General features: G+C 39.8%; 2 protein-coding genes across 5 annotated transcripts in view; both read right to left on the bottom strand.

Annotated features, from left to right (window-relative positions):
• The window catches only part of LOC139821724 (fibrillin-1), a 28,944-nt gene extending 21,455 nt beyond the window's left edge, over positions 1-7,489 (bottom strand). The window contains exons 1-3 of one of the 4 annotated variants that reach the window (XM_071792998.1): positions 7,317-7,480; positions 6,650-7,011; positions 5,044-5,350 (exon numbers count right to left, since the gene is read on the bottom strand). In XM_071792998.1, coding sequence (XP_071649099.1) covers positions 5,044-5,183 — 140 coding nt within the window. In that variant the 5' untranslated portion in view covers positions 5,184-5,350; positions 6,650-7,011; positions 7,317-7,480. Of the gene's footprint in view, positions 1-5,043; positions 5,351-6,649; positions 7,012-7,316 lie in introns of all 4 variants that reach the window. The other 3 variants (XM_071792999.1, XM_071793002.1, XM_071793000.1) reach the window with 3 other exon arrangements.
• A 2,908-nt stretch (positions 7,490-10,397) lies between these two features.
• LOC139821434 (androglobin) lies at positions 10,398-17,025 on the bottom strand. The gene is made up of 10 exons (XM_071792433.1): positions 16,795-17,025; positions 16,563-16,640; positions 16,285-16,474; positions 15,915-16,136; positions 15,594-15,713; positions 15,289-15,503; positions 14,595-15,071; positions 14,470-14,503; positions 12,412-14,345; positions 10,398-12,254 (listed from the first exon to the last, which is right to left on the bottom strand). Exons 1-10 carry the CDS (start codon positions 17,023-17,025, stop codon positions 11,667-11,669), a joined length of 4,089 nt encoding a protein of 1,362 aa, XP_071648534.1. The 3' UTR covers positions 10,398-11,666.
• Positions 17,026-17,087: the final 62 nt, after the last annotated feature.

Raw genomic sequence — 17,087 nt, 5'->3', positions numbered from 1 at the left:
ATCCAATCTGTATGTAAATGGGATGCTCCTTGGGAGATTGGCCCACCAATCGAACTTGTATCGCAGTGTCCGATCGCACGCCGATCAACACGTGGCCGTGCCGTTAACCGTGTCGGCAGGGTGTAATTTTAACACCCGCCTGTAATGATAACGTGTCCTAACGAGCCCTGAAATCAATGCGCAACGTGTGTTCATCGGCCGATATCTTTATTTGAAGATCTTTTCGCGCTCGCGCTCACATCTCTCTGACGGAAACGCAAGTCGCATTTTCATTACGCTTTTCTCATTTTTCATAATTTTAACATTTTTAGTTTTTAGAATTTGATTTGAGTTTATTTATCGCAATATTTTTTCGAGTGGACGTTTCAAACTGTCCCGCGAGAAACAACTTGATTAAATATTAATATATTTTTTCCGATATCAATGCAATATCAGCATTTTTCATAAATTGATTAATTTTTTATTAATCATTATTATCTATAATGAATTAATAGTGTGATGGACAATAATGCGGAGTCGTATAAACGACGAGCATCTGGATAACATAGACCTAATTAATGCGGGTGATTAACTGTTTGCGAGAGTGTCCAATTGGAAACTATAACAATAGCTTCGAAACAAATAGCGCGAATTGCGGGCCATTAACATTAAGGCGATCAAAAGCGGTCGTTTTCCCATCGCGCGATTAGGGGCGAGCAAACAATAGTGTTTCACGCGCCACCGCAAAAAGCACAGTGCGGGCAATTGTTTGCAGTCCTCCTTAAACGAGCGTTGTGTCACAAGTGCAATTGGTCGCGACGCGTAGTGTTGCGACACGACGGCAATTACATCGGTGCTCGAAGACATCGAGCACCGATACCGCGATATTCCTAAATTCGTCCCGCGTCAAGTGACGTCTCTCTAAAATCGTGGAATCTCGAAACTTTTAAGTTAGCAAAACTACCCCGGAATACTTCCGGGTTGTGGAACTTCGCCCACGGCATCGCAATCCCGGCGCGGCGCGACTCGCCGTAATCATTTGTCTCCTCACGTCGGAAATTATTGCATTACGATCGCGCGCGGACAGTAACGATCTTAAATTACGCTCTAAATCAAAATTAGTCGGCGCGATGAGCGACGGAAAAACAGCTTGATACGTGACGTGCTTCTTATCGTTACACAGTGCATGTCGGTTAGGTTTAACAACCTTCGGTTGCTGACAGCTTCATTACTTCGACGTTGCTTCCTGTACACTCGTAACAAAATTTTCTCCAAGATTAGTGCCTTCAGGTGTTGAAATATGAGTGTCTCATTTTCGAATAAAGCTCAAAGTGTAACGGGAGGCGATACGAGGCGAGCAAAAAAAAATATTAAACGTAAAAAGTACAAAAATAAATCTAGTTTTGAAAAATATACAAAATTTACATTATTATTATTATTATTATTAGGTTACCAAGATTTTCTGTAATTGATTATCATGTTGGTTCTGTTTCATTTATTATTTTATAGAAACTCGAGTTGACATGTCGATCATTTTCTTTCTTTTTCCCTTTTTTCTCTGTCTTCCTTTTTTCGTTTTAAACCAATTAACAGACGATCGATAAAATATGAACGGCGCCTCGTCACGGAGTCGCGCTAAAGGTTGCGACAGCAGCTCTAATGCTAAACCGCCTCTACATCCCTAGGAATTGCTTCTTCACTTCCTGCCGCGCCGGCGTCGCGTAATACGCGGCTTAAATCAGCCTAAGTACTTTGAACTAACCATGGATAATTTTAAGTGGCGATCCCGTTAGACTTAAAACCGACCTTGTATCTTATTTTTCACGTTGCCCCATTAAACGAAAGCAACGTTAGACGTCTGAACTGTCCTCCAGCAGATCGCGTAAATGATGTGCGATGTGACGAGGTCTTCTTATCTACGAACTCCAATCTCGAACGCCCGGCGCGTCTAAGAACGTACCACCATGCTACGTGCATATAAAATTGAGCGACGTTTAAAAAAAGAGGTAGGGGGGTTGGAAGACTAGATGGAAGCTTTAGATTTGCTATATACGGTAACGTTATCTCCGATAGCGATGTTCCATTATTCTAATGCCCGGCGATATTTCTTCGCCGGTCGCGCACCAGCGCGTCCATCCCAGGCGAGGGGATCGTCTTTTTCGCGGATTACGCGGCTCGATCATTCACGCGGCTCCCTCGGAGCGTTATCAGTGACGATCGGGGACGACGACGAACGGCACGTCGGGGCTTCGCGCGAGGGTATCATTCATCATTCGGCGGAATGATGAATCGCCCAGCACAATACGCTCATAGACGCACCGGATGACGGTGAACGGGTCATCTCGCGCGGCTCCGATAAAAACCGCGGTGCCGCGAAACGTGCGAATCGTATTCCGCGCGGGGTGCTCCGCGCGCGGCCGCCTTATCACGCCCGCCCGTCCGCATTCCATCTCCGCGCTGTTAATTAATTAACGGAGACGCGGCGTTTATCAACCGGATAATGCAGCTGCTGCAGCTCGCACGGAAGAGAAGGAAGTGCCTGCTTCTGAGTGAAAGTTTACTGGGCCCTTACAATTTTATCGTATATTCGAATTTTTTAATCCAATTTTGCTCTTCATCAAGTTGATCGTTTTATAACATTATGCAAGGTGGATTTACTTTTCAGACATAAAGCGCAAAACTATGTTTAGAAAGTTTCGATAAATACAAATTTTTATATAAGTATTTTGGGCTAAATTGCTGGTTTCAAATTATGTGAGTTACAAGTATTTTGATTTATTTGTAGGTCAAGGTGCAGATTAAAAATTATTAGTTACAAATTACAAATTACAAAAGCAGCAAGAATTTAAATTTAAAAATTCCAAAAAGTATCGATGAAAAATATATTTTTAATTTCCAAACAATTTAAACCGCAACTGAACGTTCCGACAAAGGGAACATTATACGCGACCGGAAGGGTTAAACGAGCTCCTCGCTAATGTAGACGTAATTAATGGGCGTTCTGTCAGAGGCAATTAAAAGCATTGTTTAGATAGCGTTACTTAATCGGCGACATTTAAGAGCGTTATTAATACCATAACGTCAATTAGCTACAATTCCGATGGGACCTCCGTCCGACGTATTGCCATCTCATCGTCGGCATCCGTCTGAATTTGATCGTGCAGGCATCCGAAATACGCCGCGTAGGGCGTACGGGAGCTTTGAAAGTGTGTGAGTTTAAACGAGAAGGTGCGACAACCAAAATGGAACGATGTTTGTCCCGCCTCAACGAAACACACGCGAAGGATCGTAAAACGCGTAATCAGCGAACTACAGATAACGGGTGCCCTACAATCGTTGAACTTTGTCATTTATCATTTGTATTCCTCTAAATGTAAAGATAATGTAGCGAGCTTATTCATATTCCCGACTCCGCCTAGCAAGATTATAATTTCTAAAGCCTGTGTCACACAGCAGAGCCAATGCAAATTAAAAATTGTAAATATATCGCTTTTACGTAGGTCGTAGGAGAAGTTGTAATCAAATAACGTACACTGTTGGAAAATTTGTGTTAAATCTAACATAAATCACATGTCCAAAACGGTCCACTCAAATTTTTGTGTTAATTTAACATAATATGGATGTGTTAAGTGGTAACACTGATATCATGTTAAAATATTTCAACAGAAAGGAAATGTAATTCTGATCGTAATTTGAAGTTAATTATGTGTACAATTAACATAACTTTTATGTTGAAGTTGAGATTGTAAGATAAAATCAACACTCTATTTCTGTAAATTTTAACACATTTAATAAATACGTTCAAATTGTGTTACTTTAACATATTTTTTAAGTTATTTTAATTATTTTACATTTTGAATTTGTAAAATTCAATTAACATAGCAGGCATATGTTAAATCTACACACGTATGTGTTGATTATTTTACACAAAAATTTTAACAAGGACTTTTTTTAACACACAGGACCTCTGTTTTCAACAGTGTATGATTCGAATAAGTCGAATAATTTCGTAGCGGCATACAACTTGTCGCTTGCGTGTCGTAAGCGGATTAATTTCTGTCCGAGCTTCGACGAGACGCGATTAGCATCCATCCTAGTCACGGTATATTATAACGATAAAATTAGTAATGGAAATTAGTGTTGAAACCAGCCATGAGAGAGAGATTATTTCATGAGACTAGATCCGTAGATATTCCCACGCGGATTAGAATTGTGATAATTCGCGCAATTATGCAAGCAAGCAATCTTCTCTTTTAACGCATTCCTATGAGATAAGCATATGTGTGCACATATTTTATTTGCAGGGTCTCGTTATAAATATTTTCTTAAATATTTTCCGGGACTTCCGGGCGTGGAAGTCACCAGAAATTTCCGGAGGAAGCTGGATAAATCGCGCTCGGCACGCACGCGGGGAAAAATGTGTCTGCCTTACTCGCGCGCATACCATTGTCAATTGACCGCAATGGATGGATGGACGTGCGCGCGCGCACCGTGGTTAATACCGTTTATTATCTCATCGTGCTTTCCGCACGGCCGCGAAAACATCATGCAAGTGCAGGACTTTATCGGCGCGACTTGACTCCCGTTGCGAAAAAATGGGCGCGATCGCTTAGCCAGAATTCACGCGCGCCGCGTATAACGTAACACTCCGATAACCCAATTAGGTGTTATCGCGTCATTTAACTCACGAGGACGGTGGTCGCGCGAGGAAAATCATCGGGATCATTCGCGAGAGATCCGCGCTGGTTAGCGATATAAGTACCGGGCTTGTTCTCGCGTTCTCGCGCGTTGGGACGATTTAATCTCTTTAAGTGACCGGTCGTGGTTCGTCAAGGACGCTGAATGTGACATTTCGTCATTACACTGAGACGTCTTTTGCTGCCTATAATTATCTTATCCTGAAATATTGTCCGTGTTTTAAATACCTATTTGTGACACTATTTCGATTATGAGATTCTAATCGACACATTCTCATGGCAGCGTTGACTCTGTGATTGGAAAAGGAAATAGCTAGTCCGCTTAGAATTTCGCGATCTTGCGATCACTTGTATTGCAAATACTCACCCGAGGGGTGGCACCGATTGCAGAGTATTGTCCAGATCTTGGGTCGGACTCGGGGTGTAACGTTGCCCCGTCGCTACCCCATCCTGGACGAATTGCGATGCCAGGACGATCCAGGCCGTCAGTAGTAGCAGTGCGAACATCCTGTGCAGGGAACTCGCAGCTCCCTATCTCCGATCCGATTTCTTCTTCGACACTATCCTGGATTATCCTCTTAACTCGCGGTCTCGTCGATACTTGCGCATCTAACACGCATGATCCTTGATCGATCTCGAGGAATTATCCCAAGTCGTCGCGATCATTTCACCGTCTACAAAGACAATTTCGAGCTCTTTTATAGCGCCTCCTGCTTCGCAAATGCTTTTGTTTAATTTTATTATTTCGAAGTTAAGCTCGAATCCGTTCGAGAATTACTTGACGCGTCACACATATGTCGCTTAATTAGAAAGAAAAATTTTCATACGAAACTTATGCATCCTTCTTTTCCTATTTTACCGCGTGAATTCTCGCCGAGAAACATAACATATATGCGATAACTCACTCGTGACTGTGATGTCTTTCCGGAAGCGCCAAATTAGTACGACGAGATAGAAGCAACTATCTTCTGATATAAATATCCACCATTGCGTTTTGGCGAGCGAGAAGCGAGAATTTACGATTAAATTCGCATTGCCGCGGCGAGTAATTTATCTCTTTACTAAAATGCATTTACATCATTTTAACGCCGTAGAATATAGAAAATAATTTATAAATTCAACAAGTGTTTTAGAAACACTTTAATTTTATTCTCTCGTCTGTGATATATTTAAGAATTCATACTTTATAATATTTTTTTAATTGAATAAATAGCAATTTACTATGCTAGATATGCAGATTTTTCATTTTTTTTACAAAGATCTAAAAACTATAGAAATATGGTAATTATTTTTCTATTAAAAAAATTATTTTTGTTTATTTCTTGGAAAGATTGATACCGAGTGAACTATCTAGCTTCTTTTTTTTTAAGCAAAAGAAGAAAAAAGAGGTTCTAATTAAAGGAGCGTATCTGGCAAAATCGCGCGCCACCCGTGCAGCTTCTACTCGTTATCGTAACGCAAATGCGTGACTGGCGTTTGAAGGCTATCTTTAAACTTCCATAAACTTAAGCGATTCCCACGAAAAAAGAACAGGCCTTGTTCGCACGTCCTATTACGAGCGGAATGAATTGAGATAGGACCTCGAGCGGAGCGTTTCAGCTTTGAGCGTTTCACCACCGTAACGAATGAGCTCGTAAAGTCTGTACTACGGCGTTATCGGGCCTATTGAGAGCTTCTCTTTGCGTGGAAGCGAAAATTTCCGAGAAAAATTCGTTTGGTTACGTAATAATTTATACGAACAAATTATAAGAATAAAAGAACAAGAAAAAAATCCGTTTTTTTTTGTCTCACACTTCCTCTTTTCGCGAAGAAGTTTTAAGATTTTTTTCGAAGTTTTTTCCCCGAAAACAAGAAAGTTTATTTTAAAAAAAGGGGGAGAATATTTTTGAAAAAGACAAGGATTCTCTCCTTCTTTTGAAAAATAAAATTTTCATCGCGACGAGTTAAAAAGTCTCAAACCCTTTCGGACGTACCTGTTTAAACGAACAGCAGTCTAGTATAATTCCATAACTAGCACGAGTCGCTCGCAAATATTCGCGCTAACAGATCTGCGACACACGCGTGGGCTGGTCGGCGATCGCGCATATCGCGAATTAACTGTATTCGTTGTGATCTCCAACGGCGCACGCGATCACGCGTGAACGAGCCGAGTGCCGCGATCAAAGATCATTCTTAAAAAATCGCTCGCTTAGATCAGCACTCCGCGAATCGAGCCCCAATTCAGATTCGCGACTCGATCTAATCCCTGACACGAACCGCGGATGATGATCTGTATGATACGATCGACGACGTGGTGCTCAATTTTTCCTATCTAACGTATGGGACTAGAAAAGATCTTCGAGAGATCATTTAAAGATTAAGAACTGAAAATTATTTTTGTGATTACACATATTTAAATCAATTTGAAACTCAAGGCAATTTTTCTGTGGTTACATATATTCAAATGCTTTAAAACATGAAATATTTAATTCAAATATGAAATAAATAATAATTATCAAAACAAGCTTATAACAGACAATTTTTTCGAAGCAAATATTTATTTTATGTTTTATAATTTATCTACTTTATTTCTTCGCGATGTTCACGCGTTATCAAGCAACGATGCATATAATTTAAATATCTAGGAGACAAGCAACGTACAGTTTTCAAGTCAAGATCCACGTCACCAATGGGGAAAATTAAAGTGAAAAGAAACACCTACGCGACTTCCGATTTGCCGGCGGACCGGCGATCGATCTTTCGGCCCGCTCGAAATCGATCGGTCCCAAGGGAGACGGACCTCGGAAAGATGCGCCGCGACGGGACTCGACGCGAGACTGGAGCCGTAGATTGTGGACTCGAGGAGAGAACTCATCTGGGAGGGCTCTCTCTCTCTCTCTCTCTCTTTTTCTCTTCAACATCTTCAACCATCCTTATCTCTTGCTCTCTGTCTCCGTATCGGTCTCTCTTCTCTTCCTCTGGTCCACGCATCGTGTCGATCTCGTTCCCCCCTCTTAAGACGATGATGACGACGACGACGACGACGACAACAAGACGGGCCCACCCCTTCTACTTAGCTATTAACACCATACATGTGTGAAGGCACGGACACGCGCGCGTGCACGCGTGCATATGTTCCGTAAGGATGCGCTCCGATGCTCGATCGATCAGTCAAGAATGCGATTTGCGCGAAATTGGCGGAAGTCAGGGGAGTAATAAGCTTCTTTTGCTCGTGTCAATTTATTAATTGGTACGATCTGTTTCGACCGTGCAATAAGCTGAGTTTTGCTCGGAATTAAAAGGAATTAAGTTCTTTCTTTCTCTTTTTTATTATCTTTGAAAGTTTTATTGCTTCTAAAACTGATGAAAATGTTTTGTTGTCCTCGGTACTTGTTATACTTAATTTCAATCTCTCTGAAAAAGAGGAGTATGAAATAAGAATATTTCCCTTTGATTTATAAATTAAATAATCAAATTAAATTTTGATTATCGGCTAGCGGATTAAATTCAGTAAGTCGAAAAAAATACAACTCGTGCCGTTTTAAAAACATTGATTTATATTTTATTGTTTTGGACAGCGGGTACTTCTCAAGTAATTTTATTCCTCGGGGTAGTTGCATTCTATTCCGTTGTTTCTTATGTAATCTATCATACTGTGCGCACATAGTTACATCAGGAATAATTATGTAATGAAGGAGCGGTCTTGATTCACTTAAGATATTCCGCGCATTACCCACATTTTCGTAATTTCCTAGTTAATATTGGATGAGCTTTTACAATTTTCGTGATTGTCTCATTAACGTTGGACATTCTTCCACAATTGCGTACGTCTCATCTAGCGTTATCGAATGAGGTTGCAGCTTCGATTGAGAAATCTGGGTGACATTGGCCTTTGGGTTATTACTGGACCAAAATCAGAAATAGGCTGACACTTCCGGAGTCCGTTCAAATCGGGCACGTAATAGTTTATATATAGCACATATAATAATATAATATATTTGCAAATATACATATTTTATATTTATTTATCTATATTTTGTATAGATATTTTAATTATTATATTACTTAATCATTATCTAGTTCTAATTTTAAATCGCTATTAAATTTTGGATTAATTCATATTTCACACTTTTTAATTCACATTTTTATAATTTAAATAAAATTGAATTTATATCTATAGTTCTATATAATTATTATATTTATAATTTAAGTAATACATTAAAAATATGACATACTATAATATATAATTGAAATTTTTAATAAGATAACATGAATCGCGTATAACATATTACAAGGAATAAATTATAAGTATAGTATACACACACACATAATCGTATGTTTAATATAGAAATTATTAAATTGTTATATTAGACTTCAGCTTCTGTTTAATTCAAATTTTGGTAGGTTATTTTAATAATAGGTACAGTCTAAAATATTTAATGTATTACAATTTTTAATGGAATCAAGAACCGTGAACTATATATCGGTTGCACATTAATTGGTCCTTTTCATCGGTATTACATAATCGCCATTGTCGGCGTTTAGCGCGGCTCTTTAGGATCCTTGAGGTCGGGGGTCTGATGATATGCGGGTGGGAACGCGGCGACGCGACAGCGTGTACGTGAACCTCATGTATATATTTATTATATACATACGAGGAGAGAAGGAGCCGGGAGAGTGAACTGAGATGCGCGGCTAATGGGGACGCGTAAAGCGTATTCGAGCGCGACTCGGTATGCCGCGCGAGTCGAGAGGCCACGAGATGCCCGATAAAACGCGAGAGAACCGCGTGGTAAAATCCGCCTCCTCATCCACGCATTCTGCATCGACGAGAACTGTCGTCGGCGAGGTCGTCACGATGGGTGCGTAACGTACCCACGTGGGTTCAGCCGCTTGATCAGCAACACTTGGATAGACATTAGATTCATGAACGTACGTCTCATTGTCAGTATACATGACGCTTGAACTGGCACAACTTTATCTTTTTATTAAATAAAAAGATTATATTTACATATATATATATATATATATATATATATATATATATAAAATACACACACACATATATATATTAAAATATAATATATAGATATTATAAATTTATAAAAGATATGAAATATATTTTTCTCTCTATTTAGGATATATTATATCTAATTATTTATATATCATAAATAAAAAATCTATTATTTGTTAATTGTTAATTAAGTTCTAAAAAGTATACCAAAAGAATTTTTAGATTTCTGTTGCAAAGTATTTCTAAATATGTGTAGTACTTTTTACGCATATATGTTATGTAATATCATAATATTACGAAAATGCTGACGCTTTTATAAATATTTTTTATTGTAACGTTTTATTTTAACAAAAACAACAGGGATTAAAGAATACAACTTGCGGCGTGTCGTTAAGCAACTGAGGGAAAAACCCTTTATAATTCAACTTTTTTAATGCGAATTCCTGACAGTCAACGAGGCATGCCAAGTAGCACGTCGCTACTCGCTTTTCTTGGGTTATCCAGGAATCGAACGTTTTCTCCTATATGCAAAATAGGGACTCATCGATGTCATGTCAAATGTCGGGACATCAGATACTACTTCACGATGGAAGATTGCTTTATAATTATATTGTGAATGTGTGTAATATTTTGATAGTTTTTTGGCATATAAAGTTTTAGGGTTGCAAAAGTATCCCTGATCAATATTGTGAGACATCTTTAGCAAATTAAAGAGGGTCAAAGTAATTAAATTAAAAAGTAGGATAAATTTTTTGAATTTTTTTTATCAAGATAATATTTTAATATTTATTATAAGAAAGATTGTGCTTTATATTAGTCGTATATATTAATTTCTTTATCATTAGACTTATTTTCATATTTATTATTTATTTCATTATATATTGAATTTTTTAAATAATCTGTTGCTCTAATTTTTGAAATAGTTCCAGGACGCTTGAAACAGAATCAAATCGGTTCTCAAGTTATGCGTTCGAAGGTTAAATACCCAGGTACAGTATTCAACACGAGTATACATACACACTTGTGCGTGATGCAGCGATACGCCGTAATTGTAATTCGCTGCGCGACAGACAAGATCGCCTAACACAAACATGATCGACAGTGATTACTAGCTGGGCTGACGCCGATCCTGAATGCAGTAGCAGCTTCACCTGCAATCAGCGTGTAAGCTGCTGCAGCGTATAGCGTGTACAATAGACTCGACGTGTCTCAATATTTGCATCGAAAAGCTATGTAAAATCTAAGCTGATTTGAACTGAAGAACTATACGAAACCACCAGGAGATAAAGTTTTAATAATAAAATTTTAAACTGAGACAGAAATTGAAGCTCAGATCGCAATTAATTAAATTAGATCTCGAAAATAATGTTAACAATGTAGTTAACAATATATAGGAATCGAAATTAAGATCGAAGTTTGTAGTCAGTTTGACGTTGAAATCGAAAGTGGTTTCGTTTATTGATTCGCCGATTAGAAGAGCGACGATAATATTTTCGATGATAAGTACATCGCTTGTACTGCTCGAGACCGTTTATCGCGCCCACTGTACGTCTCCGAGCACCCTCTCTCATAGACGTCTCCTCTCGTAGTTTTCATAATAATCCTGCTAGACCGCGTGGACTGGTCCCGGATGAAAAATGGGCGGGACGGATCGCCGTTATTTCTTTCTCGGACGGCCAGAGAGGCGTCATTAAAAGGTGGATCGTGGACAGTCATCAACGCGAAGCAAGTGTGCCTCTCGAGTGAACAGCGCTTGACGATAGCAGCTACTGAAATAGCATTTCGTTCGGCTCTTGCCGGCAAGTTGCACGTTTCTGCTTATTATAACAGTCGACAATTTGATATATGTATGTATCTTATATATTATTTATTAATTCGATGTAGCTTATATTATTTAAATTGCTTAGTCATTTGTAAATGTATTACTTAATTATTGAATCACAATGTTCGTAAACGTAATCGATTAATTATCACACATTTTATAAGGTAAAGCCTTCTTAATCCTTTTTCCCTTTTGCTTTAGTTTTCGCTCTCTCGGCTATCAAACTATTAACGTAGATCTTTCTCGTTTCGTAAGCAGCGTCCACGAGAGTTCTTCTCTGCCAGAAATTCTCATCTTTCTTCTCGAAGCGCTTCACGTATTTCCGCAGTTGCTTATTCATTAGCTCACCCAAATTCCTCAAATAATCGGAATAATTCGTCTGACTATCGATGATGATGGCGGTATGTTGATTCCTTAGTATTTCATCGTCGCTTTTCGTCTTTATCCGATAATGCTTCGCGATCTCGTCTTTTCTCACGTATCTCGTCAGGTCCAAAGCAGACAGATGGCGATGAGATTCCGGTGGCTTCAGGGTTCTATATTGCCTTGCGTGCGACAGACAAAACGCCGCGTCTTCGTCTTCTATTGATTTCAGCTGTATCCCGTTCCGATTCGAGGATGCGTCAGGTTTAATTTTCGAGGCGTGCGCCTTCAAAAATGCTTCTCTCAAATCCTTTCCGTATTCGAGTCGATTTGGGTCCTTCGACCACCAGGACTCTTTCAGAAGTACTATTTCTTGCTCTCTGCTCTTGTCTTCACAGATCTAACGAACGCATACATTTAGATAGAAAAACGTACGAACGAACAAATGCTTTCGTACAAAAATCAATCTTTTAAAAAGAATTAAAAAATACGAAAGGTTTCAGGAAAAATTAAGATTTTGAAATTTAGTATTGAGGACATAAACCACATGAACTTACCTCTACAGCATCCCGAGCATCAGTAACAATCTGAAGAATCCAATATGGCGTTTCCAAAGCTTGACCATCGCTCGCGAATTGTTTCGCGTTCTTTTTCGTCGTCGACAAACCAGACCTTGAAAACCCTTTATTTCCGGATTGTATCTTTGTTTTGATATCTCTCTCATTCTTCGCCTTTGCCTGGCTCGCGACCGTCCACTCGACATCTGTGAGAGGCCAACTGTTGTTGAGCACGAAAGCCTCTATGTAATACAAACTTTTTTTTTTCCCTGCATTTTCGAACTTTTTGTTAACGTCTTGGCTTTTATTTTCGGTCTTGTAATCTTCATCGTTCATGGTAGCATGCTTCAAGATCATTAAGGGTAACAAGACGGTCGAGCCGCCGTTCACTTCGACCAAAATATTGCCATCTTCATCGGTGACTTTTATTCTGATCTCTGTCAGGTTGTAAGAAGTTGCCAATCTTATCGAAATGATGCTTCTCTCCAAAGTTGTTCGCAGTATCCATCGCGAAATACAACTTCTCGCATTCGGGATATATGTACCGAATAATTCGTCAACCATCAGCCTGGGTGGTTTGGTCTCCAAGGACAAAGGCCGTTGTTCACCCAGTTGATAAAACATTGGCTCACCTTTCATAGTAACCACGCGAATCGTCCAATGGAGCTCTTTCAAGTGCTCTCTGTCGCTCCAGCCGTAAGCGAACACTGTGTAACCGTCCGGAAGGTACTCGTAATAAGCTGGAACCACGTGGCTCACGAGACGTGTCATCTCGCAGCCATTTTGGTTGTTGAAGACGCGCAGTGCGAAACGAGGGAGATCGATTAGTAATTCGAAGGCCGCGAGAACCTTCGTCTTCGCAGGCTTAGGCTTAACTACGAGCCTGACAATCGGGAACCACTGTTCGTGCCTGACGTTTCCCAGGACGTCTCTGAACTCCTGAATTTTCAGAACGTGTACGAAGTCTTCGGAGCAAGGATACAGGTCGCGCAGGCTACTATGTCGATTGATAACGTTCCTCAGTAACCGGCTTGCGAGGGATGAGTCAAATAGATCGGATATCTTCAGAAGCCGTTCGCGAATCTGCGTATGCAGGGCGTGATCAGGATTGTGAAGTTGTTTATATCCCTTTACGATAACCATCTTGAGGAAGGATTGAATCGTCGTCGCTGCTTGATCATAGACGAAGACTTTTTCATTGCTGCGTGATGTTCTCGAAGTTTTTTCTACCGTAAAGTCTTGAAGAGTCTTCTGTTTTGTCATTAAATGAAAATATTCTGATCTAATATGCGGATTTAGGAAAAATACCCTTAAAGAGTGAAACATGTCTTCGTGTTCTTCGTCGGGAACAATCTCTCTGATCAAACAAACTTGTTCTTCCATGAAGAAATGGTGTATCAGTGTTCGAAAATTCTTATTTTCTCTTGAAGAAATAAACTGCAAGCTGGGCATGTAGCTTCGGTAAAAATTTTCCAACATTCTTGGGTACTCCTTTGTTCCAAACGATCGATAAGCTTTGCAGAGATTATCGCTGATTATTTTCGACAGTTGCTCGATTCTGTTGGATTCCGTGGTCATCAGCTGTTGCACGGTCGCTCGATCTCCAAGATGGAAATCCGTGTCCGAGGAAATAATCGTTAGACCGGAGTCCGAACGACTGTGAATCCGCAGAAGTTGCCTGCCAGCTTCCAGTTCCATAATGGTCGACTTGTTGCCGGTTGTGGAAATAGTTATTGATTGATTCGACGGATCCGATATGAAGAACCAGTTGTACTTTTCCAGAATCAAATAGTCTTTTTCGTGCAAATCGGTATTCTTCTTCTTTAGCGCGGCGCAGAGACTAACCAAGAAGAACTTCTTTCTCGGAGAATCGCAGAACAAATACAGAGGTTTGTATCTGGACTTTAGAATCTTGCCTATACTGTTGTAGGAGTCTGCAAATTTTCAAACCGAAAAAGAAATTGAAAAGATTGGATCTCATTGTGTATCATTTTGTTTATATAAAAAGAAACTTAATCTATTTCTGGCATTAATTCTCAAAGTGCGCTAGCATATTACATATTTGAATGTTTTGGAACAAAAGTTCTATAAACTGCAGTAAGAAAAATTATGGATATTTGATTATTTTTCTTTTAATTAAGAGCGTTTTGCGTTATGTATTGCGTTAAATTCTATCTAAAAACCGAAGTACCTGCTTTCTCCTTTCTGATCTCTTTTGAAACAGCTTTTACTGCTTCCGCTTTATGATTCTCATTGGTTTTCTTCAATGCGTTGCCTGTTATTTCAATCGAACACTGGAAGTACTCCAGCTTATAGAACAGATGCACCTCCGTTACGTATGAAGCCATCTTGTTGAAGTCGATCCATTGACTGGCATTTTCCGTTGCTACTTCTTTCGACATGGTGGGCAAGTCTGATATTCTCTGAGATCTCGTTCTTCTCCGAGCAAATTTATCGGACCGCTCAATCTCGTTCGAAGAGATCGAGTTTCCTGCAACGTCACTTCTATCGCGAACAACGCTCTCGTTGGACGCCTTGAGAGAACTAATCAGCCTCAAGTAACGAATCGGAACGAAATAGTCGGCAGGATCAATCACATTTTGTTCAACGGCCCATTTTAGCCAACGATGAAACTTCCACTTTGCTAATGGCGGCTTTACCTTGGAAAGCAATTTAAGTTGGAGCTAGTTACAATCCAGATAAAAAATACTTCTAATATTTTTTATACACGTTTTAGACTTTTGTGCTATTTGGAATGTCATTCTAATTCTTCTAAGACTTTTTTCCCTTATTTTTGTCTACGCAGCAAGTTATCAATCGCGATAGCTATCAAGAGATAAGAGCCAATTGAATTGAGTTGAGACTTAATGCTCTTACGTCTTTGGGATCTAGAGGAATATTGCGCGACTGGACGATGTGGATTACGTGATCCCAGCAGGGCGACAAGCCGGGTATCGCGTCGCTTCCGAGTGCTCGCGTGTCGCCTAAGAGAAAGAACAGCGCGATAGGTTGAGGTTTCTCGGTTTCGGCGGCGAGCGACTGTGAAGTTTCTCTGGGTTTCCTTGTTTCGTCGGTCTTATTCGCTGAACTTTCTACTCGGAAATACAGACGGGAATAACGTAACGCGTAATCGAAGGAACGCCAATTAGATTGTCGTGGACACGTACATTCGATGGACACACCTGGAACGTGATTCTGCGCTGTTTGCGGTGTCCACTCGAAATGTTCGGAATATTTCGTTAGGAAATCCCACTTGTCTTGCAACGACAGATGCGCGACGTTAATTGTCAAGCACGTCCAGCCTGTTATTATTAAAATTTATATTAATATAGCGAACTTTTTCTAATACGACATCAACAGGGTCAATCATGTGACTTATTAATTTGTTTATAGCAAGCCGTTGAAAATTAATAAAGTTTAAAGAAAAATATTTTCTCTAAAGTAATTACATTACTTCGTGAAAAACAAAATAATAGAATGAAAAAGGTGGACGTGACGTCCACCTGTGAGGCAAGCGACTGGATGGAAATCGACGATCTCGTGGTGTCTGGTCCAAGATAACAAAGCAATCTTGAGCAATCCTTTGGCAAGAAGCATCGGCCATAGTTCGTAGTTGTTGGACGTGCACGGTAAAAGAGGTCTGCCATTTTTATCCACAGGAATCATGTCGTCCACCAGGATGTGACGCCAGCATCCCATGCAGTGTAATCTTACAATATACTTTCCTAGAAGATGTTCATGTTTTTGTCAATCTGTTGCATTTTCAAAAATTATTATCAATTTTCGAATCTAAGATTTAACAATGTGCACAACGGATTTAGAAAATTTTTTATATAAATGTAAAAAATATTGCGAGCCGAATGTCATATCCACCGTTTGGATTTATCATGGGTCGATGCTGAACGCCCTTCCCAGCTTTATTCATGGAATACACGTGCATCCAACCGTACCAGGGACTATGGCGACCGGTCCAGGTGAAATTCGAGCTCTCTCCGCTGATTTCCAAACCCTCCCAACCGCAATATTGCAGGTTTACCAGCGCAGACACAAACCATCTCACAAACTGGAAATTACCATTATCATTACCTTTGTTTATCGCTCTGCAGCAACTTGCAAGCCGTTGAATTTTACATCGAAAACTAAAAAAATACCTCGCTGTGCAGCAAATGCTTATTGTTCGTAATCAAATCAGGATATTCCACCGTCGTTATGTATACTGTTGGAGGAGCCTGTAGAGGTATTTTCGTTTCCCATATTTATGTATTAATACAGCATAAATCGTACGTGTTACTGTTGGCTTAATTTAGAAGTTATAACATAGAAAAGACATTCAAAGAATTAATATTCGTTATCCGAAATACACAAAATATCAAGTGGCAGTACTGTCAAGTGCTTCAAATCTTTTGCTCGTATCCAGTGATCAGGTTCTAAGGACCGTGGCATTGCGACACGCTCTGCATCCAGGAATAATCCATCGGGACCGTCTTTGGGAACTCCCCATTTCTCGTTGTTCAGATCGGAATCCTTCCATTCCGGCCACGATGCGTATGCGACGTTCGCGTCAGGATGAAGATTGGTCTCGACGGTGAAAAAGCTTTTAGACTTTTCCGACATATTGTGGGGAAAAATAGAAAGAAAGCTGCAGAAAGCTGCATCTTCAAGGGATAAAGAGATTT

The sequence above is a fragment of the Temnothorax longispinosus genome, chromosome 11 (genome assembly GCF_030848805.1).
Source record: "Temnothorax longispinosus isolate EJ_2023e chromosome 11, Tlon_JGU_v1, whole genome shotgun sequence".
NCBI classification, from domain to species: domain Eukaryota; kingdom Metazoa; phylum Arthropoda; class Insecta; order Hymenoptera; family Formicidae; genus Temnothorax; species Temnothorax longispinosus.
This window is presented reverse-complemented; position numbering and strand designations above follow the sequence as displayed.